General features: G+C 41.0%; 1 protein-coding gene across 5 annotated transcripts; it reads right to left on the bottom strand.

Annotated features, from left to right (window-relative positions):
• Nucleotides 1–112: 112 nt before the first annotated feature.
• miip (migration and invasion inhibitory protein) lies at nucleotides 113–27,770 on the bottom strand. Of its 5 annotated transcripts, XM_059952058.1 has the most exons (11): nucleotides 27,479–27,770; nucleotides 26,503–26,702; nucleotides 22,672–23,352; nucleotides 20,476–20,578; nucleotides 20,187–20,298; nucleotides 19,455–19,522; nucleotides 18,862–18,988; nucleotides 11,967–12,063; nucleotides 9,650–9,775; nucleotides 6,683–6,777; nucleotides 113–1,181 (listed from the first exon to the last, which is right to left on the bottom strand). In XM_059952058.1, exons 2-10 carry the CDS (start codon nucleotides 26,674–26,676, stop codon nucleotides 6,691–6,693), a joined length of 1,575 nt encoding a protein of 524 aa, XP_059808041.1. In that variant the 5' UTR covers nucleotides 26,677–26,702; nucleotides 27,479–27,770; the 3' UTR covers nucleotides 113–1,181; nucleotides 6,683–6,690. The 5 variants fall into 5 exon arrangements, with proteins under 5 accessions (XP_059808041.1, XP_059808040.1, XP_059808039.1 ...); XM_059952057.1 differs by lacking the exon at nucleotides 6,683–6,777 and having other exon boundaries at nucleotides 116–1,181; nucleotides 27,479–27,769; XM_059952056.1 differs by lacking the exons at nucleotides 113–1,181; nucleotides 6,683–6,777; nucleotides 27,479–27,770 and adding exons at nucleotides 6,796–8,655; nucleotides 27,129–27,469.
• Between the last annotated feature and the right edge of the window lie 132 nt (nucleotides 27,771–27,902).

Raw genomic sequence — 27,902 nt, 5'->3', positions numbered from 1 at the left:
GCCAAAGTACAAACTGCAGCATTTGAGATTAGGTTGGATATAAGAGAAGAAATGAGGAAATACAATTAGGATCAAACTTGCGCACAGAAAGTAAACGTTGCATGGACTGGTAGGGACAAATGGCTTGTTTGTGCTGTACTTCATGTGTATTTGGTGGTTAATTCAGTTTCTACACACAAGTGCAAGGTTGGAGTTTGAATATAAGAGACTGCAGATATTGGAATCTATAACCTAAAAAGGCTGAGGGAACACAGCGACACACACAAAATGCTGGAGGAATTCAGCAGGTCAGGCTGCATCTGTGGAAAAAAAAAGGCTTATTCTGGCATTTTCCTTTCCAGTCTTGTTGAAGGGTCTCGGCCAGAAATGTCATCTGTTATTCTTTTCCAAAGATCCTGCCTGCTAAGTTCTTCCAGCATTCTGTATGTGTTGTGTTGCACTTCCAGCATCTGCTGTACCTCTTGTGTTTATGACTTGCCACAAGAGCAGAGCAGGTCAAATTCCTCCAGCATTCTGACTGTGGTCAATGGTGAAGTTCCTAGCTTTCAACACATAGTTGTCATGGTAATAACCTCAAATGGGTCTATACATTTCAGTGTCCTAGGAGAATATTGAGAAATCAGCCTTCCTGATCTTCCTCAGGAGAATAAGTGAGGTTATTAATTAGCAATCAGACCAGTTGCCTGGTTATTTAGGTGTCAAGGGAAGTTGTGTTCCATAGTCCATCTAGAAGGGATAAGTGGGAAGATGAGAACAACGAAACACGAAATTAAACATTCATTGTAATATGATTTATTTCCATTGAATGATTAAAACTGATTACCCACACAGAGGTGGTGATCTGTCCTATCCAACATCGTCAATCACTGGGAGACTATCGTAGGAATCTGCTGCGGCAGGTTTGGCATTAGAGACTTGCAAGATGTCAGTAGCTGGCCGAGAGAAATGATGGCCAAATCGTGGGGCTACTTGAAATTCACTCTCTGATACTGGGCACTCAGTGGTCTGGCATTTTGTACAGTCAGTGAGGGAACATGGTTTGACCTGCCAGAAGTCATCCAGGCTCACATTGCTCTTTTCGGCACTTGTTGACACGATGAAGTATCGGATACGTCCTTGCCTGCCAATGTCACACATACATACCCAAGATTCCCACTCAGTCCACTGGAAGTCTGGACCAGCTGGGAAAACAGGAGGAACAAATATTCAAACCAAACTCCCTGCTGTCAGAAGCTTCTGCTTAAGTGCTTTAATCTCTGGAATCCCCCAATAATTTGAAAATATATATATCAAATGTTTCAAACAAAAGCCATCACCCAGCAAAACAAGTGATTTAATTAATTTCTGAACTTGCTTCTTTGTTTACCATAGCCCATTCCTAACTCATATTTAGTATTTAGCCTTTTATAAACTCTAAATTAAATAGAAGTGTTCTGATGAATGTCCCATTCTCCCTCCAAATTCATTCCTAGATTGCTTTAAAAAAAAACAAAAATGATTAATGGACCTCATTAAACCTTTCTCAAAAAAAGTTTATAATTACCCTGTATGAAAGTTGCAATCTAATTTTCTAATCTACTCATAAAATGAATCATTTGTTACTTACCTCATCACAGAAACACTATATGTCCAGAAGGTGGCCATTGATGGTGGTTTTCTTACAAGAACAATCCAGTTTGTCCTGCCCTTGACTCTTTCTCCATAGACCTGCACAGCCTCCCTCCTGCCCACAGATGCTTATCCTCTACAGGTACACCTACCCGACTGTTGAGCACTCTCCCCCTCTTCCTCCACCCTGGCCACCATGCCAGTGGCTGCATTTATAGAAATGAAAACTCTGATTGCAGTACTTTTCTGAAACAGAATTTCAAATTATTATGGTCCTCTGTGTAAAAAGAGATCTTTTGATGTTCTTTTGCCAATCTCCTTAAATGTTTTCCACCTTCCCACCCTCCACCCCTCGCACCCCCCCCCCCCCCACCGGCCCGCCACAAGGCCTGCAGAAGGAATACTGGACATCTTAAATGAAAATACTGAAACAGTTGAACTCTGTTGAACCCACAGTGTGCCTAGACAGAAGACAGCACGTTTTCCTCAGGCTTTATCTGAAATAAAACAGAACCTCTCTGGCTTTTTATCTTCTACCTCATGAAGCAGTTCTTCTTCATTCGCATCGTCTAAAGCCTTCCTGATATTGTACTATCTAACAAAGTATCTCTCCTCTTCTCTGGAAAGTCCCAGCTCTTCCAGACTATCCATATAATTGAGTCCAAAATCCCTGGTCTATTTTTTTTAATCACACCATATGGTTTTCTGTAGGACAATAACAAAACATTGGCCAAATGTTCCACTTGTGGCTGAAACAGAGGATCAAAAAGTCCTGATTGTCTTTGTGGTCTGTTAATGATGGCTTATACACTCAAGGTGCCTCCTGTACCTAATAAAGTGGCCATTGAGTGTCTTTTGCTGCTGTAGGCCATCCATTTCAATGTTTGATGTGTTGTGCATTCAGAGATGCTCTTCTGCACATAACTGTTGTAATGGTGTGGTTATTTGAGTTACTGTTACCTTCCTGTCAGCTTGAACCAATCTGACTATTCTCTGACCTCCCTCATTTGGCCACAGAACTCCTACTCACTGGTTTCTTTTTTTCTGTTTTTTGCACCATTGTCTGTAAACTCTAGAGACTCTTGTGCGTAAAAATCCCTGGAAATCAGCAGTTTCTGAGATATCAAACCACACGATCTGACACCAACAATCATTCCACGATCAAAGTCACTTTGATTACCTTTCTTCCCCATTCTGATGTTTGGTCTGAACAACAACTGAACCTTTTGACCATGCCTGAATGCTTTTATGCATTGAGTTGCTGCCACATGACTGGCTGATTAGATATTTGCATTAGCGAGCAGGTGTGTGGATGTACCTAATAAAGTGGCCACTGAGTGTATGTTTTGTACTTTTATAATATGCTTTATGCTCTGAAGTATTTTCCTTCATCCATTCGGTATTGTACCCTTTATAGAACATAGAAATCTACAGCACATTACAGGCCCTTCAGCCCACAATGTTGTGCTGACCATGTAACCTACTGTAGAAACTGCCCAGAGCTTCCCTACCCGGAAAGCCCTCTATTTTTCTAAGCTCCATGTACCTATCTAATAGTCTCTTAAAAGACCCTATTGTATCCACCTCTACCACCAGCACTGGCAGTACATTCCACACACCCACTACCCTCTGTGTGAAAAACTTACCTCTTTATGTGGTACTCTTTCATTCCTCCAACCAAAAAGTTTTGGATTTCACCTGTGCATCCACCCTCACAGCCTATATTCCATCCCATTCTAATACAACTTTATCATCATCATCACCACCACACTCCTCTCTTCTCTCCTCCAGAATGCTGAAGCAATTCCTCAGCACCCACTCCAGTTTCTACAACATCTGCCCTTCTCTCTTTCCCATATCAAAGCTCCACATAGATTTCCACAGGAAGTGATTTTTTTTGGTACTTTTCTGGTTAGTATGCTATATCCACTGTTCATAATGCCACATTCTCTGCACTGATAGCAAACATTGCGTAATCTCTTTACAGAGTAACTTCATTTTGTTCATAAATACGACCATGAGCTCCCAGTGACCCTTCATTTTGTTTCTCCAGCTCAGTGCCACTATAATTTATCTGTCCTCAGCCTTCAAAACTGTTCCAATAGAAGTCAACATGAATCTAAAATCAAATACCATAGCTGTCGGCAATGTAAAATAAAATGGAGAGGTCTGTTTTTCTTTACACTGATGCTGCCTGACCTGCTGAGTATTTCCAGTACTTTCTGCTTTTATTTCAGATCAATGTAAGTCTGAGGAACAGACTTCATTTCTTACCTGGGCACATTCTGGACTCAACAGATTTCAATTATTTCAGAAAATAATTCAGAGCTTTTGTTTCAGGTTTCCAGCATTCTCCTTTTCAACATTACTTTCTCTAAAGAGAACAATCACCTTTTCCTTAAAGTCTCAATTTAAATCTCGAGTTTAGTAATTTTCAAAAGCCTCAATGTCCTTACTAAAATCAAGTGCTCAGATTGAAACATAATAATCCAATTAGGGTCTAAACAATGATTTCTAAATTTTAGTACAATTCCTTGCTTTGTACTCTACTCCTCTCACAGTATACCAAAGAATTTTTTTTAAAGAATCTCCAAAATCATGTTGTCAGTTTCACATATTTGTATACTGGACCATCCAGTTTCTCAATCGATACATGACTTTTAGAAAGTGGAGCAGGAGTGGACCACTTGGTTCAAGGCTGCCCATCCATCCAATACAACCACGGCTGATGCATGACCTCAACACCAATTCCTCATAACCATCAGTTCCTGGACCTTTCCAACACTTATTTACTTTAATTTTAAAATGGAACCAATTATTTCATCTTTCATTATCCCTACCAAAAGGCTTAATATAAAATCAATTTTCCACATGTTTACTTAATTTATCTGACTATATGCTCCTACCATCTTTTTTTATAAGATTTCTGGATTCAGTGTAATAGTCAATTTTTTTAATTAAGCCCTGGTGTGGTAATTTTAGTAGTGTCCTTACATCAGTAATTAAAGAACACTACTAAATTCGCCCCAGTCAAAAAAGTCCTTTGTTTTATTTTTGCTTCCTACTTAATTTTGTAGGTAAACTCCCAGCTTTATAGTTTATGACTTTAATTATTAACTTTAATGGAAAGTCCCGAGAATTTCAGCATTCAAGACTGACAGATCTCAACTCTTCATGAATTATGAATTTAACATTTGTTTATGGGGTCTGCTTCATCATCGCTTCAGCAAATGTGTTAAGTTTCTGTCACTTCGGCAAAGTGATCCTATTACACAAGAAATACCCACTCCCGAAAAGTCTTACTCCTTTTGGGATGTTAGTCCCAGAGAGAGAAAAAAAGTATTTTCTGGAAAGTTAACAAACTCATACCCAGACCTGTGGGAAAGGTAGGGGTTGGGGAGTGATGGAGAGCGGAGGTGAATGAAATTAATTCCTGACGCGAAGGTCCCAGTCCGCTACACACAGCGGCGCCAGACTGTAGTAGTCAGAGTGCTCAGGCCTCGTGGGTTTAGTTTGTGCCATAGGCCGAAGGCTGCCAACTCTGCTTATTTCAACGGCGGTTAAAAGGCACTTAGTCAGTTTGGGGAAACGGCCGCTTTTTAGAGACCAGTACCGACCCTACCCAGCTTTTCCATCCTTTATTACCTCCCGGCCTGGGCCAGGATCCCGCCTCTCGCTGCGACGTCACCCCGCCCACCAGAAAGGCCACCACGGCCATTGGTAAGGGCAGCGCCATCTTTAAACATCAGGACGCTGTAACCTGGCAACCCAGCGCGCATGTGCAACCGCCCCACATCCGCGACAACTCCAAACTGGCCAAGGAAAGAACGTGAAGAACGAGGAACTCCGGTCGACGGGTGCTGGCACTCACTCCCAAGGACTTACGCTCTTCACCTTATGTTCTCAATATTTGTTTGTCATTATTATTTCTTTCTTTTTGTATTTGCACTGTCTTTTGCGCATTGGTTGAACGCCCAGTTGGTGTGGTCATTCATTGACTCAAATGGGATCATTTCTACTATGAATTTGAGTATGCCCGCAAGAAGAGGTATCTCAGGGTTGGGTGTGCTGACATCTATGTACTTTGATAATGAACTTATATTTGATCTTGGTTTGAGTTCTCACGCTGCCCAGTCTCACGCTACTCAGAGTACCCTTTTATCTGTCTCTCACCACATCTCTGAGTCACAGTGCTCCTTGTTCTGCAACACAACTTCCAGTCTTTACATTTTACTGTCTTTTACATTATGCCTGATCTGGCCCTATTGCTACCCCAATGGAGTACCCTAACTGCATCTTTCAAATTACCACCTTCCTCTCTAACAATCTTTATGCCTCAGTTCATTCAACTCCAAGGGATCATCAGCCCAATAATATGTTTTAATAAGACATTGACATATCAAGTTTTCCTGTCAATATGATTGCCTCTTAAACAGACAGCAATTTAATTTTCAGATATTCTTTAATAACCAGCAACTGCATTACTTTACCCATCAACTTTACAAGACTTATCTAATTACAGGTTTCCCCTGCTATCCGAAGGTAGAGCATTCCTATGAAACTGTTTGTAAGCCAAAATGGCATAAAGCAAAGAAGCAATTACCACTAATTTATATGGAAAAAATTTTCGAGTATTCCCAGACCCAAAAAATAACCTACCAAATCATACCAGATAGTACATAAAACCTAAAGTAACACTAACATATATTAAAAGCAGGAACGAAATGATAAATACACAGCCTATATAAAGTAGAAATAATCTATGTACAGTGTAGTTTCACTTAACAGAATCAGGAAGACTTAGCCAAAACCAATTTGTAGAAAAAAATCGGCACGTATACGCATGCGCACACACCTGCCCGTGCAAGGCTTCAAGGTCATGGTAGTCTTTTTAGCAATAACAGGTACTAATGTAGGTCTTTTGTAAAAGCAAAGTGGCGTAAAGTAAACTTTTGTAAAATGGGGGACACCAGTACTGTTGACCCGCTTGGTTTGTGCCAGATTGTCAAAACACTAACAAAGTCACTTTGCAGAATAATCTAGCAGTTTAGTGCTCCTAAAGTGGTTAACTTACCATCAGACCTACTGATGCATGACTGTGAACTGACCAAGAAGGGGCTTATTATGTCTGTGACATCCAAAAGCATAGTTCTGAACACAGCATTTCACCTGTGACAAGAAGTGCAAATATTCTTAATCCAGACAACCAATTTAACCTGGATACCAAGATTTCTGTGTGGAACAGGGTTCCCAACCTGGGGTCAATGGCATAAAAAAGTTTGGGAACCCTTGATGTGGGTAGACAATTCAACTGAATTTAAATATTAAGTTTATTTGCAAAAAACACTACCACACAAAATAAACATGCTTCAGAAACTCTGCGGTGGCCACTTATACTCCAAATTTTGGCCTAGTTTTCACACCATCGCATTCAATATTCCTGTACATTGCCACACATTTAGTTCCGCTGATACACGATTGTTGTTGGACCATTTCCAAATTTTCAGGTTTTCAGGAAACCTTATAAATCATGCAAAGGTGTTTCAAATTGTTGAATAAAAAATGAAACCCTTTTTTGTTATCTGATTAGTTTATTACTGTTCTTACTTTTGTAATAATTCATCCAGTGGCTTTATAAGGTGTCAGTTATATGATATTGGTCTGTTCTTTAGTCATTCAGAATAGAACACACATTGCAAATTGAGTTCTCTTTTTAGTATCTGTAGAAAAATAGACTTTGCAGAAACAACTGCTTTTTGTGAACTCTTAGCAGCTCAGTTTAAGAATCTTGATTCCTCCACAAGGCATACAGGTAATGATTGATATTAATCAAATTTCTACAAATGATCAAAATCACAACTCTCAGCATTTACAAAGGTTACAAATTCATCATTCACTTCAAGTGCAAAAAATTATTCATTTACAGAACTGAGAGAGCTTTTAAATCATGCCAATTTTCTTCGAATGCTAAATTAAGTCCCTACCTGCCTGAGACATAAATGAAATTTTAACAGTATTAGAAAAGAATTCTCCCCAACATCCTGGCCAATATTTATTCTTATTTCATTATATTTGTTACTTAACTACAAGTTCAATGAGAGCCACAGGAACATAATTCTCAGAATACTTCAAAGGATACATAAAATATAACTGAAAGCAAAATTTATGAATTGACAATGATATATTGTTGGAATAGCTGTAAGTCAGTCTTGTGCTTCCTTCGACAACCAAATCAGTTTAATATGTTTGTGTGGGATTCGCAGCCACATTTCCACACCATAATCCTATCGAATTATTGAACTCAAGCAATTAGATTCATGATTTTTCCATGAACAAAAACATTAAATCCATGTTAAAAGCATAAAAATATTACAATAAGAGCAAAATCTCCTCTGCTATCAGCTCCATTTTGTGACACATTTGCCACACGTGGCAAGTGTTTGCAACATGGAAAGAATTAACATCTATCAATGGCATACACAAACCCCACCGTGGGAGAAGCACCCATAAATCAAGGCAACTATTGTGATATGCATAGATTGTTTGATACCAAAATGAATGGCCAATCAGATGAGTGCACAGGACAGCCAACCAATCATACAGGTGTATGTGGTATGTGCAGGTGTACATGCTGTCACTCGTGCAAGTAAGCTGTACTTTACCCTCCAAGAAAGACATTCTTAAATCAGAAATGGTGGACAATTTCCTAGGGTTCTACTCAGCAGACATTCTATATTTCTGATAAGTCGGCCCTTCAGGTAGTCTCACAACAGCCAACTGAGCGAAACTTCCACAGTTGGAGTGAAAAGCTCAGGTTCAGAGATAAGATACGTCCCAGTACAGTATCATGATGGGGAACTGTACCTGTGAATCAATGAATTCTTGTTATTGGGAACATGTGCACCTAAAGAAGGGTGAATGAGGCCTGTTTCACCTCAATTTCAGGCTTTGCTCTAGTTTCTGAAACTGGTATTGAGTTGAACGTGATAAATCCAGTAACTCATCTGTTCTGGTGCTTCCAGCCATTCGAGACACTGCAGCAGCACCCTTAAAAAGACACACACAAAATTGTTCCTAGTTCAAATTTTGCTTCACAGAAAATACAGCAAAAGTGTATCACAAGTGAAGGTTTACACTCTTCTCTGTATATATTACATTCTCCTCTTTACTTCTTTCCCTTTTTTATCTCTGAAAGTGGAAGATACCCCTGGGTTCAGTCAGTTGTGGAATTCCAATTTTATTCCTCCAAAATTAGAAACAAAGTCATGTGCAGACATGTTGTCCAGTTTCAAAGATTACATAAACACCTAATGTTAATCTCAGCAAATTTTTCCACAGTGAATAGAATTCAAACGTGAAGTTAAGAAGTCAAAATAAAGAAGCCAATCAAAGCTTGAATTTGCTTTTTGTGCAAGTTGTGAAACAAGTGAGGAGAAAGTAATTTAAAGAGGCAAATCAATAAAATCTGTAAAATACAGCAAAGCATCAAGTATGCCAAATTCACCTCTGGTAAAACTGTTAAGGCAGAGATGGTGTCTACTCATTCTTTTTGGAAGGAGTTATAAATATAGTCTAGATAAAATTGACATCTTTCAATGAGGCTAAATAATTTTCAAAGTTATGCACATTCTTTTATAAGCGTTTAGTACAGGTGTGCGCCGCTTAACGTCCATTCCAACAACGTCCAATCGCATACACATCCATAGCCCCAACGTGACGTAATGGACGTAACCAATCTTGTGTATCGCACATCTCTTGAGTGTAGTAGCATTATCTCTCTGTTTAATTTTCTTTCGAAAATATTGCCGTAAAGTGCATCATGGCTTCCAAATGCAGCAAAACCACTCCTAGTGATAGCAGCAGCAAGAGGCAAAGTACATAATATGGTGTTCGCACAACATCCAAATCACATAACGTCCGATTTCACAGCACGTATCGTGGACGTTAAGCGACACATACCTGTATTCAGTCACAACAACCAGAGGTATTTTATTGATTATTGGCTAGGGCAGAATACCAAATAAAATTATCAGCATCTTACCATATTGGAGCAATTAGGAGTCACTAGCACCGAAGTTCTTTTGTGTTCCAGTGCGCTGCGCAAGTCTAAGGTGCCTGCAACAGGAGCTGCAGAAGGCATGGAACTTTCCCAGCCCAAAAGACAATGCTAAGAGAAAAAATGGGGTGAGATCTGACGCTGCAACAGTACAACATTTACACATAGTATACTTTGTTCAAGTTTACTGTCATTCAACCGTATAAATATATACTTCCATGTGAATCCTCCAGACCAAGGGGCACAACATAATACATATAACTCACACACAACATGTAATATTATCATAAATAAATTAACAAATAATAAAATATATTCCAGAAGATTGACATGTAGCTTAAAATGTATTTACAACACAAGTTAAAAAGTAAATAGTATAACGCTGCTGGCATTTCATTGGTCATGAGACCTGGGTGGTGGCAGGGGTTCAGTACTATCATGGCATGGGGTGGAAACTGTTTCTCATCCTAACAGACCTTGTCCTAATGTTACTATACCTCCTGCCTGATGGTAGGGAATTAAAGAGATTGGGAATGGAAGGGAGGGATTCGTGACAATGCTGAGGGCCCTGCTCCTGATAAATATCTCAGACGGTTAGAAAAGAGACCTAGATGATCCTCTCAGCAGTCCTTGAAATTTTTTGTAGCGTCTTGCGGTCAGATGCCTTGCAATTCCTATACCAGATGATGATGCAACTGCTCAGCACATTCTCAATGCTGTTCCTATAAACATTGATTAGGATGGCGGGGGAGTCTGACGCGTCTCAATCTGCTCAGGAAATGGAGACACTGCCGTGCTTTCTTGACCAGCTGAGATCGTCCATTATGTGCACTCTCAGAAATTTGATGCTCCTAACTCTATTTATGGAGGAGCCGTTTATACACAGTGAGGAGTGGTCAGCGTGCACCTTCCGAAAATCCACAATCACCTCTTTAGTTTTGTCCATGTTGAGACTCAAGTCATTGTGCTCACATCATTCTACAAGCCGTTCTACCTCCTCTCTGTACAGTTTCGCCGTTGTTGATGAGACAACCACTGTTGTGTCATCAGTGAACTTTATGCTTCAGTTTGAGCTGGATCTAGCAGAACAGTCATGTTTTAGCAGCAGGCTAACCATGCAGTTCTGGGGCGCTGGTGCTCAGCACGCTGGAGCTAGAGATGCTGCTGCAAACACAGACTGCCTGTGGTCTTTCTGTAAAGAAGTCCAAGATCCAGTTACAGAGAGAGGTGTTGAGACCCAATAAAGACAGTTTACCCACCAGCTTCTCAGTAATGAGCATATTAAATGCCAAGCTGAAGTCGATAAACAGCATCCTGAGTAAGAGGCACTTACGTGGAATAGGACGGAGTGGAGGCACATTTTGGCCGTGTATAACAGACAATGAAACCTGACCCTACCCTTACTGTTAACTGCTTACGAGCTTTTCTCAAAGACAAAATGCTGATTATTGATGAGCTGCATTACAACATAGCACAGATAAGCTTTGACCATTTGGATTCCTGTACTTGCCTCACCAATCAGCAGGATCATAGCTAAACCTAACTTCTTCCATTTTCCTATCTGATCCTAATATATCTTTAATAATCAAAAATATATTCGCCTCAGCCACAAATAGACACAAAAATAAAACATCCACAGATCTTTCAGCAGAAAGCTCCAAAGATCTGAAACCCTCACAGTAAGAAAAATTTTCATCAGTTGCAAAGTATCATCCTTTCCTTGAAACTATTAATTCCAGCTCTAGCTCTTTAAGAGGGAGAAGCAGCTTCTTCTCCCCTATGCTCTCAATCCCTCTCAAATTCTTGTATACTTCCATTTCTATTTTCTAAACTCCAGGCAGCATAAGCCAACTTCACTCATCCTTTTCTGAGAGCAACTCCCATAACGTAGTTAACATATACTACAGTAATTTCAAAGCAAATGTATCCTTCTTAAGGTGCAGAGACCATACCCCTTGCAAAATGAGTTGAAATTGTAGAATTAGTGTCTCAACTCCAATCGACGCAACTAAGAAGGCTTATTGATGTATATATGAGACCCATCATCAGAATGCTGACTTATCCTTTAACTATTTGTACAAAAATAAATGAGCACAATCAAAAAAGCATGAAAGCCTTTTAAGAATGTTTTAAGAAAAATAGATCTGTGTGATTAACATAGATTCCAGACAAAAAACACAGAATCACAACAGAAACAGAATTTTAAAATTTTCAATCAAAGGCTTGGACTCCTAAGTTTAATTGTGTGAAGAGGACTGATACCATAAATAGGTTTCAAGCAAATAAGCATGTAAAAACTCACCGAAGGCAGTGACCAGCTGTCAGTAGGATTGAAGCTCTTCCGACGGTGTGGCTTATACTTATGTGGCGGGAGTAAAGTTGATCTGGGGATACTGACCCTGAAAGTGATACAAATATTGAATCTGCCTGATCATTTCATAGCTTTGTCTTTATAAGAACACAAGTACTTGGTAATACTTCTCAAATCTTGAGTGGAAGTGTTCGAACTGCAATAAATAAGGAAAAAGCAGGAACATTCAATGACTCTCACTATTTTATCTCAGTTGTTCCCTGTACCTGCCCCGCAATGTAATTATCTGTTCAGAGTGTGAACTGAAGGGCGGCCATTCAGTGGTTTTCTTAATGACAATTAGTGTAAGAAAATGAGAGTAAGGGCAAAATCTTCTGTTCTCCCAGAGAGAAAAGCATATAAGGTAAGGACTACTGCTGGAAGAGCACAGCACCTGTGGAAGGAAAGGAATGTTCGACATTTTAGTTTGAAAGTCTGCATCACATCTAGTTTAGCCATAAGAAAACAAACCCAGTATTTGCACTCTCTCCACATTGGTGAAGTCTTATTTCCATTGTATTACTGTATAAACTAGTTTTTTAACTCTCACCAAGACCTTAACATTCTTCCTAAAGAAGGTGTGAAGATGAGGCCTGGTCAGTGATTCATAATGGTTCGTGTAACTTAATTTTTTTTTGTAATCTTGGGCCTATAATTATAAATCCAAGAAACTCTAACCTTTTTTGTTTTCTTTATGCAAGCTTTTCTAGTCATCTTGAAACGTCACTCAATGCCTCTATCTACCTTTGATCAGGCATATCTCCTATGAGGCTAGATCCCAAATAAGAGTCCACAATATCCTGAAGTGGGAAGGTGAACAGCCAAAGGTTGTGGTACATATTGGTACCAACGACATAGGTAGGAAAAGGGAGGAGGTCCTGAAAACAGACCGCAGGAAGTTAAGTAACACACACAAAATGCTGGTGGAACGCAGCAGGCCAGGCAGCACCTATAGGAAGAAGCACAGACGAAATTTCGAGCTGACACCCTTCATCTGAAATGTCGATTGTGCTTCTTCCTATAGATGCTGCCTGGCCTGCTGCGTTCCATCAGCATTTTGTGTGTGTTCTTTGAATTTCCAGCATCTGCAGATTTCCTCGTGTTAACAGGGAGTTAAGAAGGAAGCTGAGAAGCAGGACCTCATAAGTAGTAATCTCAGGATTACTACCTGTGCCACACAATAGTGAGTATAGGAGTAGAGTGAGGAGGAGGATAAATGTGTGGCTGAGGGATTAGAGCAGGGGGTACGGATTCAGATCTTTGGATCATTGGGACCTCTTTTGGGATAGGTGTGACCTGTACAAAAAGGACAGGTTGCACTTGAATCCCAGGGGAACCAATATCCTGGTGGGGAGGTTTGCTAAGGCTATTGGAGAGTTTAAACTAGAATTGCTGGAGGGTGGGATCCGAACTGAACAGAGAGGAGGGGGCAGTTGGCTCACAAATAGAGAAGTTTGGAGACAGTGCGAGAGGGAGGATAGGCAGATGATAGAGAAGGGATACACTCAAACCAATAGTTTGAGATGTGTCTATTTTAATGCAAGAAGCATCATGGGCAAAGCGGATGAGCTTAAGAGTGTGAATCAGTACTTGGAAATACGATGTTGTGGCCATTACAGAGACTTGGATGGCTCAGGGGCAGGAATGGTTACTTAGAGTACCAGGCTTTAGATGTTTCAGCAAGGACAGGGAGGGAGGCCAAAGAGGTGGAGGCATGGCACTGTTGATCAGAGATAGTGTCACGGCTACAGAAAAGGAAGAAGTCATGGAGGGTTTGTCTACTGAGTGGAAGTTAGGAACAGGAAGGGATCAATAACTCTACTGGGTGTTTTTTTTTATATAGACAACCCAATAGTAACAGGGACATCGAGAAACAGATAGGGAGACAGATTCTGGAAAGGTGTAATAATAACAGGGCTGTTGTGATGGGAGATTTTAATTTCCCAAATATTGACTGGCATCTCCCAGGGGCAAGTGGTTTAGATGGGGTGGAGTTTGTTAGGTGTGTTCAGGAAGGTTTCTTGACACAATATGTGGATAAGTCTACAAGGGGAGAGGCTGTACTTGATCTGGTATTGGGAAACGAACCTGGTCAGGTATCAGGTCTGTTCAGTGGGAGAACATTTTAGAGATAGTGATCACAATTCTATATCCTTTACCAAAACATTGGAGAGGGATAGGATCAGAAGAGTTAGGAAAGTGTCTAATTGGAGTAAGGGGAAATATGAAGCTATCAGGCAGGAACTTGGAAGCATAAGTTGGGAACAGATGTTCTCAAGCAAATGTACAGCAGAAATGTGGCAAATGGTCAGGGGATATTTGTGTGGTGTTCTGCATAGGTACATTCCAATGAGATAGGGAAAGGATGGTAGGGTGTAGGAACTGTGGTGTATAAAGGCTGTTGAAAATCTAGTCAAGAAGAAAAGCTTATAAAAGGTTAAAAAAAAACAAGGTAAAAATAGAGATCTAGAACATTATAAGGCTAGCAGGAAGGAGCTTAAGAATGAAGTTAGGAGAGCCAGAAGGGGCCATGAGAAGGCCTTGGCAGACAGAATTAAGGAAAATCCTAAGGCATTCTACATGTATGTGAAGAGCAAGAGGATAAGGCGTGAAAGAATAGGATCAAACAAGGGTGACAGTGGAAAAGTGTGTATGGAACTGGAGGAGATAGCAGAGGTACTTAATGAATACTTTCCTTCAGTATTTAGCACAGAAAAGGATCTTGGCAATTGTAGGGATGACTTACAGCGGACTGAAAAGTTTGAGCATATAGACATTAAGAAAGAAGATGTACTGGAGCTTTTGGCAAGCATCAAGTTGAATATGTCTCTGGTACCGGATGAGATGTACCCCAAGCTGCTGTGGGAGGCAAGGGAGGAGATTGCTGAGCCTCTGGCAGTGATCTTTGCCTCATCAATGGGGACAGGAAAGGTTCCTGAGAACTGGAGGGTTGCAGATGTTGTTCTCTTATTCAAGAAAGGGAGTAGAGATATCCCTGGAAATTATAGACCAGTGAGTCTTACTTCAGTGGTTGATAATTTGATGGAAAAGATCCTGAGAGGCAGGACTTATGAACATTTGGAGACGCATAATATAATTAGGAATAGTCAGCAAGGCTTTGTCAAAGGCAGATTGTGCTTTATGAGACTGATAGAATTTTTTGAGGATGTGACTAAAGCGGTAGTAATGGTGTATATGAATTTCAGCAAGGCATTTGATAAGGTAAACCATGCAAGGCTTATTGAGAAAGTAAGGAGGCATGGGATCCAAGGGGACATTGCTTTCTGCATCCAGAAATGGCCTGTCCACAGAAGGCAAAGAGTGGTTGCAGACGGGTCATATTCAGCATGGAGGTCGGTAACCAGCAGTGTGCCTCAGGGATCTGTTCTGGGACCCCTTCTCTTCATGATTTTTATAAATGACCTGGATAAGGAAGTGGAGGGATGGGTTAGTAAATTTGATGGTGACACAAAGGTTGGGGGTGTTGTGGATAGTGTGGAGGATTGGCAGAGTTACAGCAGGACATCGATAGGATGCAAAACTGGTCTGAGAAGTGACAGATGGAGTTCAACCCAGATAAATGTGAGGTGGTTCATTTTGGTAGGTCAAATGTGATGGCAGAATATAGTATTAATGGTAAGACTCGGCAGTGTGGAGGATCAGAGGGATCTTGGGGTCCAAGTCCATAGGACATTCAAAGTTGCTGTGCAGGTTGACTCTGTGGTTAAGAAGGCATATGGTGCATTGGCCTTCATCTTGAGTTTAAGAGCCAAGAGGTAATATTACAGCTATATAGGATTCTGGTCAGACCCCACTTGGAGTACTGTGCTCAGTTCTGGTCACGTCACTACAGAAAGTATGTGAACATTATAGAGAGAGTGCAGAGGAGATTTACAAGGATGTTGCCTGGATTGGGGAGCATGCCTTATGAGAATAGGTTGAGTGAACTCAGCCTTTTCTCATTAGAGCGGCAGAGGATGAGAGGTGACCTGATAGAGGTGTACTGTACAAGATAATGAGAGGCATTGATCATGTGAATAGTCAGAGGCTTTTTCCCAGGGTTGAAATGGCTGACACGAGAGGGCACAGTTTTAAGGTGCTTGGGAGTCAGTACAGAGGAGATGTCTGGGGTTGGATTTTTTACCAGAGCGTGGTGAGTGCATGGAATAGGCTGCCAGCGATGGTGGTGGAAGCAGATACGATAGGGTTTTTAAGAGACTCCTGGATAGATACATGGAGCTTAGAAAAATAGAAGGCTATGGGGTAACCCTAGGGAATTTCTAAAGTAAATACATGTTTGGCATAGCACTGTGGGCCGAAGTGCTATAGGTTTTCTATTTTTCTATGTTTAAGGAAGTTGTGAATTTGATTAACGATAACTGATTTGACACATTCACTCAGCAATAATTCAGTATCAAATGTATTTTTGTTTTATCCTTTCTGAAGATGGCATGAATATTTCTTAAATTCTTCTAGTTCAGATAGTGTCTCACCAGTCTCCTGTAAAGCTCATCACATCACATTTATCACATCAAGTTTGGCCACCCTGCCCACTGCCCTTCTGAAGTCTATTACCACACTCCTTTTACTTCTATTACCTACAACTTCTGTGTCATGTATGAACTTTAAATTAAATCATTCCTCTAACACCACTCTCAATCCAATGGGACTGGAAGATCGGGATCTGAGCCTCACATTTTTCACCCTGCTCTTCTAAGCAACTCAAGGTATAGCCACTCCAGGCTGTGATACTTTGAAATAATCATTTCTTGTTATGGAAAATATCAGAACTGTTTACCATCACTCTACTAATTTTTGTATTTAATTCACTTGGTAGAAACCAGTGCTTAAGAAACTACTGTAATTAGCCTTTTGGAGTACTTTTCATTTTTAGTTTCATATCTGTTGTTGCAGAACCAAACTTAATATTTGGAGACATAAATGTTAAAAATATAAATATTACCAATCTTACAGGTGCTCAAAATCCCTTATACTAATTTATATAACAGAAACTGTCTCTATAAATTAGTCCTTGTAATTCATCTATGTAGTCAGTGGAGCTGTTGCAATACCAGCATTAATGCTAAATGCAGATAAGGGAATTGTTACTGAGCAAATTAAAATTAGAAAATAACTTAAAAAGAAATCCAAATTAGAAGTCATCCCCCAGGTTATGGCAGGGTTCTGTTTCTGTAGCCCAAAAGGTTTGGAAGTTGTAAATGTGACTGTGAACTGAGTCACCACACAGCTGAACATGCCTGCGGACAGCAGTAGATGGCATGTCCATACCACCGGTCTCCCAAGTGATCATTCATGTATTCAGGCATTCATGTACTTTCATGTGTATGTAAGTTGGGTGTGTATAAGCCATACAGCCATGACAGTGATCTATCTCTGTCTTTTAATATCATTTCACCTAAAATAAAGAAAAAGAAAAAATTGAGACTAGCTTAAGTGGGCATCCGGGATGCCATGGATATGTTGGGCTGAAGGGCCTGTTTCTGTACAGGATGATTCAATTACTATAATGATCAGAAGCACAAGCCAATTTGAGAATCAGAAGAATAAAAATAAGGATCTGATATCTGAAAACAAGCAGACATAAATATGAATCTGTAGCTCATGAGAACCGTACTGCTGTATTTTTGTTTTTGGAAAGTAATTTCCAGTATGCCTACACCTTGGATTGTGTTTGGACAGTATCTGCTATTTTATACAGGCAGTCCCTGGGTTACGTACGAGTTCCATTCTTGAGTCCATATTTAAGTTGGATTTGTACGTACGTCGGAACAAGTACATCCGGTATTATTTAGCGTCAGTCAAACTTTTGTCTTAGTATATAGTACATATTTTACCTTTCTATGCATATAAAACACAAGAAACGTATGTATTCCAATAATTAAACCATTGCATTGCTTAGTAATAATTGTAATTTTCAACAGGGCAGGGCCTTTCAGATGCTCCATTATCCTCACTTTATCTGTTATCCTTTAAAATTGTTCCAATCATTGACCAGCTGTAGCCTAATGCTTTTCTAAAGACCGATGGCGTTTCACCTCTTTCCAAACGCTTAATTATTTCCACTTTATTTTCAATTGTGATCACTTCCTGTCAATGGAACAGAAACACTACCGGCGTCAGGTCCTGACCTCCGCCAGCTCTCGAGGTCCGCTGGGTCTTAAGGACCACCGCACACTGTCAATGGAACAGAAACACTGTGGGCAGTGGTTCCCGAACTCCGCCGGCTCTCAAGGTCCGCTGGATCTTAAGGATCACCACACACCATCAGCGGAACAGAAACACTGTGAGCAGCGGGTCCTGAGGTCCGCTGGGTCCTAATGACCACTGCACTGAGACAGGCTGAATGGGACAAGTGGTGACTGTGCTGGGTTTGCGTATTTGATCATCCACAATATTCCGCGTGGGAATTTAAACTGGTGGTGGCAGTGCTTCTTTTTACGAGGTTGAGTTGCGACCTTGATATCAACCCGGAACGGAGGGTACAGGAGTCACTGGATCGACATCAACCCGGCACGGAAACCTCCAGTTTGATCTCACTGCGCCACCAGCCAACCGGAACGGCGGGGGGGGGGGGGGGGGTCAGGGTGAATCTTACTAAGAAAACTTTTAACCAAATACAAAGTTAAACTCTCAACACAGTGTCAATGGCAATGACTTAAAATGGCGGACGGCATTCTCCTTCCTCGGTTCATAAGTACGAGTTGTCCATAAGTCGAACGTTCGTAACTTGAGGACTACCTGTAAACAATTTTTCTCTAAGGTTTAAATTACTAGAATGAACAGATGAAGAGGCACGTAGCTCTTGCTGTAATGGGTAAGATCTCACCTGATATAGGCAGGCTCCTCCAAGGTGTGTGGACGCTTTGACTTGGGAGTTTTGCAAACAGGACATGCTGCTGCTGGTTCCAGTGGGACTGCAAACAAGCGACTGTTAACACGGTAAGAATGTGTGCCTGAAAGGGAGAATCACAGCTACCCTTACTGCCAACTGATAACAGAAAGATGAAGCCTGAATAAAAGCAACAAGGCTTCCCAGAGCCTTGTGACAAATACCGGCATAGGAATTCAAGAATAAGCAGCTATCCACCATATGGTCCCTCAAGCCTGCCAAGCTATTCAATAAGGTGATGGATGATCTGATCTTTGGCTTTAACACTTATTTGCTGCCAAATTACAATATTACAACCAGTATTTTTTATAGTCCAAAAATTATTTCAGCTTTCACTATATATAATGATTCTCCTTGATCAGTCAGTCAAAATAAGTATACTTCCCTTTTCTGTTTGAAATTCAACAAAGTTGAGGCTAGAAATGGAATTAGTAAGACAAAACACAATATAATTTCCTACTGAGCCAACAATGAATCATGCTATAATTTGAACTTGTAACAAACACAACTACCCTACAGAAATTACTCACACTGGTGAATTTGGCTGTTGATGCTGAGGTCTTCTCGATCAGTGACCTTATCATTTAGCTCCTCTTCCCTGAAAGTTGAAGACACAAAATAATTAAAGCTTTATGACTGTAATTAATATTTCAATTTTACCAGATTCTGGCTTCAAGGAATAAACAATTGACCAGTCACTAACTGTAATCCCCATAAAAAGAGGAAATTACCAGTAAGAGTCCTTCCACGGATTCACAGAAGAGATTCTGTGTAATCCAGAGCAACACAAACAAAATGTTAGAACTCAGTAGGTTGGGCAGCAAGGAATAAAGAGATGATGTTTCGCGACGACCCTTGGTGAAGGGTCTCAGTTCAAAATGTTGCCTCTTTATTCCTTCTCATAGATGCCTCCTACTCTTTTGTCCCCTTACACTGCTGACTCATCATACCAAGTCACAAAACTCCATAATGTCTATTCTGCCCTTCCACAACTAAGCTGCCCCTTTGATTTTAATTTCCTTCCCAATTCCTTATTTCTCCAAAAACAGACTATTATTCTCAGCCTTGGAGATACTCAATGACTAAACATTCACAATATTCAAAATAACTCTGAACCTTCACATTGTGGAATTCCTTCTGCACAGTCCTAAATATCCAACCTGTTTTTCTGAGAATATACCCCTTAATTATTGACTTGTCAAGTACTCCCCCATCCAAACTCATGATCTGCTGTCTTATGCAAAGCCCTTGCACAAACATACTCTATGCATTCCTGATGGACACATTCTTCTTTGTTCACCCTTCGGAAATTCTGCAGTTCCAAAAAGTACTCCTCAGATTGTTCAGAGAGTGGTGAGTCCACATCTATCAGACCTGAAGAGTACAAATTAGAAAATAACAATCAATTAGCTTGCACTTCTGAGAGTTCACACAAAAGAAGGGACCAACACCAAGATCATAAGCGTGCCTGCTGGGAACACTCTAGGCAACTCTTCAGCACAGACAGGCAGCTGAAATTCCAATACAGAGAAACACAGCCCAATTTAGTACCTGCTATCCAATCATAGCCCAGGAGAGGTTGGACAGACTGAACCTCTGTACTTAAGCTGGATTCCTTATCTGGGGACTGGAATGTCACATGGCCCACATCTTTCTGTAAATTAAATAGAAAAGTTTAATAGCCTGAACTACATTGACAACAGCTAAATCAATACACTTCAGTGACAGGAAATACCTTTCAAAAATCACAGAAGCAGATGGTTAATGCACTACATAATTAAGATTGAGAACCATTCTGACCATTTTATCTCTTATATTCTAAGTCATAGTTCTCAATGCCTGTGATAGCTTACTTTGGCACAATTAAGGTGCCTCTGCTCCAGTTTACATATCTTTCTATTACACATCCTTCAGTTACTGTCTATCTTCACTCTGACTGAACTGGGTAAGTATTTTGCATCAGTCTTCACCGTGGCAGCATGCTGGACGTTTGAGAATGTCAGGGGGCAGAAGTAAATGATGTTGCCATCACTAGGGAGGAGGCGCTTGAGAAACTGAAAGGTCCGAAGGTAAATAAGTCACCTGCACCAGATGGCTGAAGAGAGTGCGCAAGCATTAGTCATCAATTTCAAGAATTAATGGATTCTGGCATTGTTCCAGAGGACTGGAAAATTGAAAATGTCACTCCAATCTTCAAAAAGGAAGAGAGACAGAAGAAGGGAAACTACAGGCCAGTTAGACTGACCTCAGTTGCTGGGAAAATGTTAGAGTTGATTGTTAAGGATGTGGTTTCGGGGTACTTGGAGGCACGTGATAAAATAGGCTGCAGTCAGCATAGTTTCCTTAAGCGAAAATCTTGCCTGACAAATCTGTTGGAATTCTTTGAAGAATAACAAGCAGGATAGACAAAGGTGAATCAGTGGATGCTGTGCATTTGTATTTTCAGAAGGCCTTTGACAAGGTGCCACGCATGAGGCTGCTTAATAGGTTAAGATCCCATGGCATTATAAGAAAGATACTAACATGGCTAGAGCAATGGCTGATTGGCGGAAGGTTGAGTGGGAATAGACTGAGCCCTTTTCTGGTTGGCTGCCAGTGACCAGTGGTGTTCCACAGGAGACTGTGTTGGGAATGCTTCTTTTTACATTATATGCCAACGAAATGGATGAAGGAATTGATGGCTTTGTGGCCATGCTTGTGGATGATACAAAGATTGGTAGAGGGGCAAGTAGTTTTGAGGAAGCAGAGAAGCTGCAGAAGGACTTAAACAGATTACAAGAATGTGCAAAGCAGAGGCACATGGAATACAGTATCTGGAAGGATTTGGAGACTATTTTCTAAAAGGAGAGAAAATTCAAAAGTCTGAGGCACAAAGGCATTTGGCAGGTTAATTTGCAGTTGGTGGTGAGGAAGGCAAATGCAATGTTAGCATTCATTTCAAGAAGATTATAATATAAAAGCAAGGAGGTAATGCTAAGGCTTTATAGGGGACTGGTGAGGACTCATTTGGAGTATGAGAGTATTCTTGGCCCCTTTATCTAAGAAAGGATGCGCTGACATTGGCAAGGGTTCAAAGAAGGTTCACAAAAATGAGGAGTGTTTGATAGCTCTGGGCCTGCACTCACTGGAATTCAGAAGAATGAGGGGGGGATCTTATTGAATTTTGAAAGTCCTCGATAGAGTAGATTTGAAGAGGATGTTCCCTATGGTGGAGGAGTCTAAGACCAGAGGACACAACCTCAGAATAGAGGGACGTCCATTTAGAACAGAGATGAGGAAGTATTTTTTTAACTAGTCAATGGTGAATCTGTGGATTTGTTGCCACAAGCAGCTGTGCAGACCAGTCATTGGGTATATTTAAGGCGAATATTGACAAGATTCTTGGTTAGTCAGGGCATGAAGTAATATGAGGAGAAACAGGAGAATGGGGCTCAAGAATGGATCAGCCATGATGAAATGGCAGAGCAGATTCAATGGTCCAAATGGCCTAACTCTCCTCCTATATCTTATGGACTCAGTCACTTCTCCCACAACTCTTCTCTCTGGCTAGTCACTTTGAACTCATCACAGCTTCCTGAACAACTCCCTGCTGGTCAGCAGAATTTTCTACAAGACAGAAAAGCTGTCAACTCAAAACAAACAAAAAAAGATCACAACAGCTGGGTATTCGGATCTTCTGAAGTTTGAAAAATGTATGGAAAACTTGCAGAAGCAACCAGCAGCACTGGCAAATTAAAATAGACCTACCTTCACAATTTTGTTATGTGGTTCCAAGAGGATTGATTTTGGTTTCTGAGTGTTTCTGATGAAATGTTTGCTGTGCCGATCATTGCCCACATCCAACAGCTGATCCACATATAATGGTGGATCCGATTTGGACCTTGGCTTTGGATTCTCACTGAGGGACTGAAGCAATAGGGAATAGTGCTGAGGAGTTCCCCCTGTACTTGGTGGTGCTGGGGCAGGGCACTCTGCGTGATCTGTTAACGTTGGGTCAGGAGGAGGCTTGGTAAAAGGAGTTGAGCTTTGGAAACATTCAGTCACATTACACCTTTGGGGATCCAACTTTTGCACATCCCACTTCTGGCCCAGTGCTTCTGCAGAGGTAAAGCTTTCTTCAGGTGACAGAACCGCTAATGTGGAACAGTTTTTCTCCACACCGGAAATTGTTTTGGACCTACTGAGAGGCAGCATGTCAGCCAGCTCTATGTTTGCTCCATCCCCTGAGCCAAGGGTCCAACCTTGCTTCTTAGCTCTGTGCAACGAGGGAGTACAAAGTGCCACTCGAGAGTCTTCTCTTTTCTGTAGGGATTCAGATATAACCACCTCACTGGGTTGCTGTAAGGCACCATTCTTCATTTCTTGATCAAGCAGTTCACAAGTTTTGTATTTCTCAGTGGAATTCCTCATAGAGCCTCCATCTCCCTGCTAAAGCAGATTGGAATGTTTTCATTAGGACATAAGAACAAGGAAGAAGAAGCAAGACAAGTTCATTTAATCCTTTTACATTTCTAAAAGTGGATCTTTTACTTCAATTGCTTTGCACCAACTCAAACCTTGATTCCTTTATTATCTAAAACGTGTCAATCTCTTTATTAAAATTACTCTGCAATTGAACCTCCACTGCTCTCAAGTAGATAATTCTAAAAATACACTACCCTGATTTTTTCATTCTTATCTTGAACATTTGAGGCTGTATTCTGAGATTCTGAGCCCTTGCTCCAGACACCCTATCAAGCCTTGTAGAAATTCCATGTTACAATGAAGTCTTTCTTTGTTCTAAACTCTGAAGTATAGATTTGCGTTGCATCACTCTGCCCTCAACCCCACCTTCCCCTGGAATCAGTCTAGTGAGCCTTCAATGCGTTCCCTCGATCACAAACAAATGAAGTGGGAACAGATATATGGACAATATTTCAGATGCAGTCTCTCCAGGCGGTGTTGAAGATACGATTAGTAAGTTTGAAGATGACAGGAAAACTGGTGCTGGTGGTTGGTAAGGAAAGTCAGCCAAGGCTACCATGGGATGCAAATCAATTGGAAAGTTTGGCAGTGCATTGGAGATAGAATTTAATCCTAACAAGCGTAAGGTGAAGCATTTTGAGAGATGACGTGAAATGGTAGGGGACCAACAAATGTTGAACAGAAAGATGTAGAGATCTAAGTCCGTAAGTTCTCTGAAAATGGAAACACAGATCAATAGGATAGTTTTTTAAAAAAAGGGTATAATACACTTGCCTTCGTGGACCAGGGAATTGAATACCAGATGTCACATTGGAACTTGCGACACTGGTTAGGCTGCATTTGGAAATACCATGTTCATTTCTGGCCACCACATTATGGGAAGGTTGCAACTGTACCAGAGAGAGTGCAAAAGACATTCACATAGAATTGAGGATTTTAGTAATGAAAAGAGAGTGGATAGGCTAGGTTTGTTTACCTTGAAGGCTCTGTGGTACACAGATTAAAGTAATTAAAGGGTGGTAGTTAAAGTACACAAATTTTAACACAAGAGGCATAGGCAAGGTAGGTGGCCAAAATCTTTTTCCCATGGCAAGGGATATCAAAAACAAGAGGACATCAGTTTAAGGCTTTGAGGAAGGAGTTTTGAAGGTGATCAGAGTTTTTGGTTGATATCTGGAATGTACTCCCAAAGCTGATGATGGAATCATAAATGTTTAAAATGCATTTAGACAGACATTCAGATTTGAAGTTGTCCAAGAATTACAGAGGCTGTAAGAATCTCAGTTCTAATCCCATTTCCCATATAGAAAAATATGGTCCTAGAATGGGAAATGGTATTAGTGTAGATATACAAAAAGGTCAGCATGCATGTAGTGTGCCAAAGAGCATGATTTTGAGTTTTACAACTCTAAATACTTGGAGCAAGATGTATTCAAATCCTCTTGCAATAAATTGGTTTCAATATGTACATTTAATGTCAGAGAAATGTATACAATACATATCCTGAAAATCTTTTTCTTTGCAAACATCCACGAAAACAAAGAAGTGCCCCAAAGAACGAATGACAGTTAAATGTTAGAGCCCTAAAGCCTCCCACCAGTGCCTCCACACATGAGCAGCAGCAAGGAACAGCCCCTCCCCAACTAGCAAAAAAAGCATCAGTGAGCCCCAATGAGCACTCAAACATGCAGCTAAGCTTCAATAAGACACAGAATTGCAGTACCCCAAAGACTACTAGTTCAGCTGGTATTTGACAAATCACAGGCTCTCTCTCTCTCTCTCCCCCTAATAAGGGAAAAAGAGGTGTCCCTGTTTTACCTTACTATTTGTTTGTTGTGCCCAAATGCTAACTTTCAATGATTCTGGAAGTGCCAGGGGTCTCTGAACATCAATGCCATTAATGTGATTCAATTTCTCACCAGCTAAGGTTGTCTTCTACCACTGGATGATCTCTTATTATAACTATCACACCCTTGCCCATTTACTTAACCTGTCTTTTTACATACATTCTCACACTGCCACCTAATTTTGTGTAATTAGAAAACGTGGATCTATTACACTTGATCCTCTCATCCAAATAATTAAAGCAATAAAATACTTTTCTTCTATTTAAATCAGGTGGATCCAATAGGAGCTAACGGCATTACACATCTTACAACCGCTTGAAAGCACACTGGGCCTCCACAATAAAACCCATCCCATGTGAGAAGCCCAAGCAACAATGCTGGTCACAACCTCACAATTCAAAAATGATCCCTTTATTCCTACCTTCATCAGATACACAGGAGAATAATCTGACCTACAGTACAGTGCAAAAGTCTTAGGTATATATAGAACTAGGATGCCTAAGAGATTTGCGCAGTACTGTATTTGTCAACATGGAGCCAGGGAGCAAGTTTGTAACTCTGGCAGGAGCAAAGGATGTTGGGAATGGCGAGGGTGGAGTGCCACGGGAGGGGTGTGTGACAGATGGCAGAGGAATGCCAGGGGTGGGGGGGAGTGTGGGTGTTAGACACACCCTGCCCCAAGACAGCAGGGAAGGCCATTTGGTTTATTGATCATTGCAAGATGTCTCTCTGGGGCTTCCTGCTTCCTCCCCATTTCCAACCATGATTCCCATCTCCCTGTTCCCTTCCCACTCTCAATCTACAATAGAGGCCCATATCAGAATCAGGTTTATCATCACTCATATATGTCATGAAATTTGTTTTTTTTTGCAGCAGCCCATCCAGGAACTAAATTCAAACCCAGCTCATTGTTCAGAAGTCACTGGTCACATTTGCCTGATTTACTATGATGATGAAATGGTACTTTGGTGCCTTACTCTAACCTGGAGCTGAACTTGCCGTGGGTACAAGTGAAGGGTTCCAAACTGAACCTGATTCTATTATTTCTTGAACTAGTGATACATTTAAGAGAATAGTGTTGTTGATAAATATACTGTAGCCAATAACAGAAGTAACTTTTGATGCAGAATGTATTTTACTCCAGGGGTCTAAAGCATGGATTGAAAGTTTGGGCTCAGGAGTACATCTTTACAATTCTACTTGCAATTTAAGCGAACGTACAGAAATGTATTTCATCACTTCATTGGATAATGGCATCTACAGCTACCTCTAATCTGTTGCCTCTGTAGCTGTTCCTTTGGTAATCCACAGCTGTACCATTCTCTGCTGAGTCATGTCCTTCACTGCTGGAGGACGCAAACCGCAGTCGTTCTTCTCTTAACCTTTGCAACAGCTGTTTGTTCTGATCCCGAAGGAACTGCAGACGATCGGAGTATGACATCACTCAACAAGGGAATACAATGACTGCTGAGAAAATAGGCACAAGAGTCAGTGGTAGGAGAAACCAGGGCCAGAACTAAAAGTGGGCAGGTGCAGCTTGTATTTAAGAGGGTAAATGTCATATTGCGAAGGAGCTGAAGTTTATTAGCAGAGACGTTTTGTAACAATTGTGCAGGTTGTTGGCGAGGCTACACAGAGTGTTTTGGTCCCCTTAGTAAAACAGTAGTAACATTTGGGGTGATGCAAGAGATTCGCCAGACTAATACCTGGGATGAAAGATTTTAATAGAGGTGGAGCAAATCGATCTACATTCTTCCGTGTGAAGAATGAGGGGTGATCTTATTGAAACATATAAATTCCGAAGGGGGCATGACATGAGGAGACCTGGTTTCATGATCAGGGACTGCACGTTTAAAAACATACATTGAAAGTTCCGGAATTATTTCGCCTTACTTGTGCACATTAGAAATATTTAGAGTGGAAGTAGATCCGTTTTTGAATGACGAGTGGATATAGGATTATGAGGAAGACTGGGGTAATTAACCGACAGGGTAGAGAGGTTGGCCTCTATGGCTGTTCCTATCTTCGGGTTCAAAGGCACCAAGCCCAGCCGCTTGCGAACTGCGAAGGGACGGGAGACGGAGCTCTTGCGGGCCCGGGGCTCTCCGAAGCCAGATTACTCTCGCGACCGCAGCCGCTCTCGATTCACCCGGGCTTCGCTGCTCTGATTGCGGGCCACCCAAAGTTACCGTTACCCCTTGCCCGCTCGCTTCCCGATCCCCCCTTCCCTCGGCTCCACTCACTCGGCCTCAGCTCATCATTTGAACCGCTTCCTCCCGCCGTGTTTACATTGGTTATCCAGCTGAACGGCGCAGTAAACTCCTCTTCGATTAGTCAGTTAAATCCCTAACGGTCGGGACAGCGATAGGTCGACATATCCGTCCGTCAGCAAACTCCGACGAATTGGCCAACACTATCAAATATTTGACTGTTCGGGGAGTTTACAGCATCGTAGTTCTCGTAATTATTTTAACGCAGGATTTAATGCCCAGAAAATTTTTGGTTATGAATCTTTCTGAAGTAGTTGCTTCGGCAGATTCATTAGATCTTTATATGGACCTCAAGACTGCGTGCAAGGGCACTCCTGTCAAGTTCAAACTTCTCCAGACAGACCCACCGTGAATGCACAGGATAGGATTTCCTGCATAGTCTGAAATTATGGACACT

The sequence above is a fragment of the Hypanus sabinus genome, chromosome 27 (genome assembly GCF_030144855.1).
Source record: "Hypanus sabinus isolate sHypSab1 chromosome 27, sHypSab1.hap1, whole genome shotgun sequence".
NCBI lineage: Eukaryota > Metazoa > Chordata > Chondrichthyes > Myliobatiformes > Dasyatidae > Hypanus > Hypanus sabinus.
The sequence above is the reverse complement of the archived record's forward strand: the minus strand, read 5'-3'. Positions and strand labels throughout refer to the sequence as shown.

Bases quoted from the DNA above. Each gene is read 5' to 3' on its own strand.
- miip (XM_059952057.1), bottom strand. From the start codon at position 26,676: ATGTCATACTCCGATCGTCTGCAGTTCCTTCGGGATCAGAACAAACAG. The intron at 20,299-20,475 runs GTACTAAATTGG...TGTACTCTTCAG, and splicing joins GGGCTATGATTGGATAGCAG to GTCTGATAGATGTGGACTCA. The intron at 12,064-18,861 runs GTGAGATCTTAC...TATCACTTTCAG, and splicing joins GAGGAGCCTGCCTATATCAG to GGTCAGTATCCCCAGATCAA.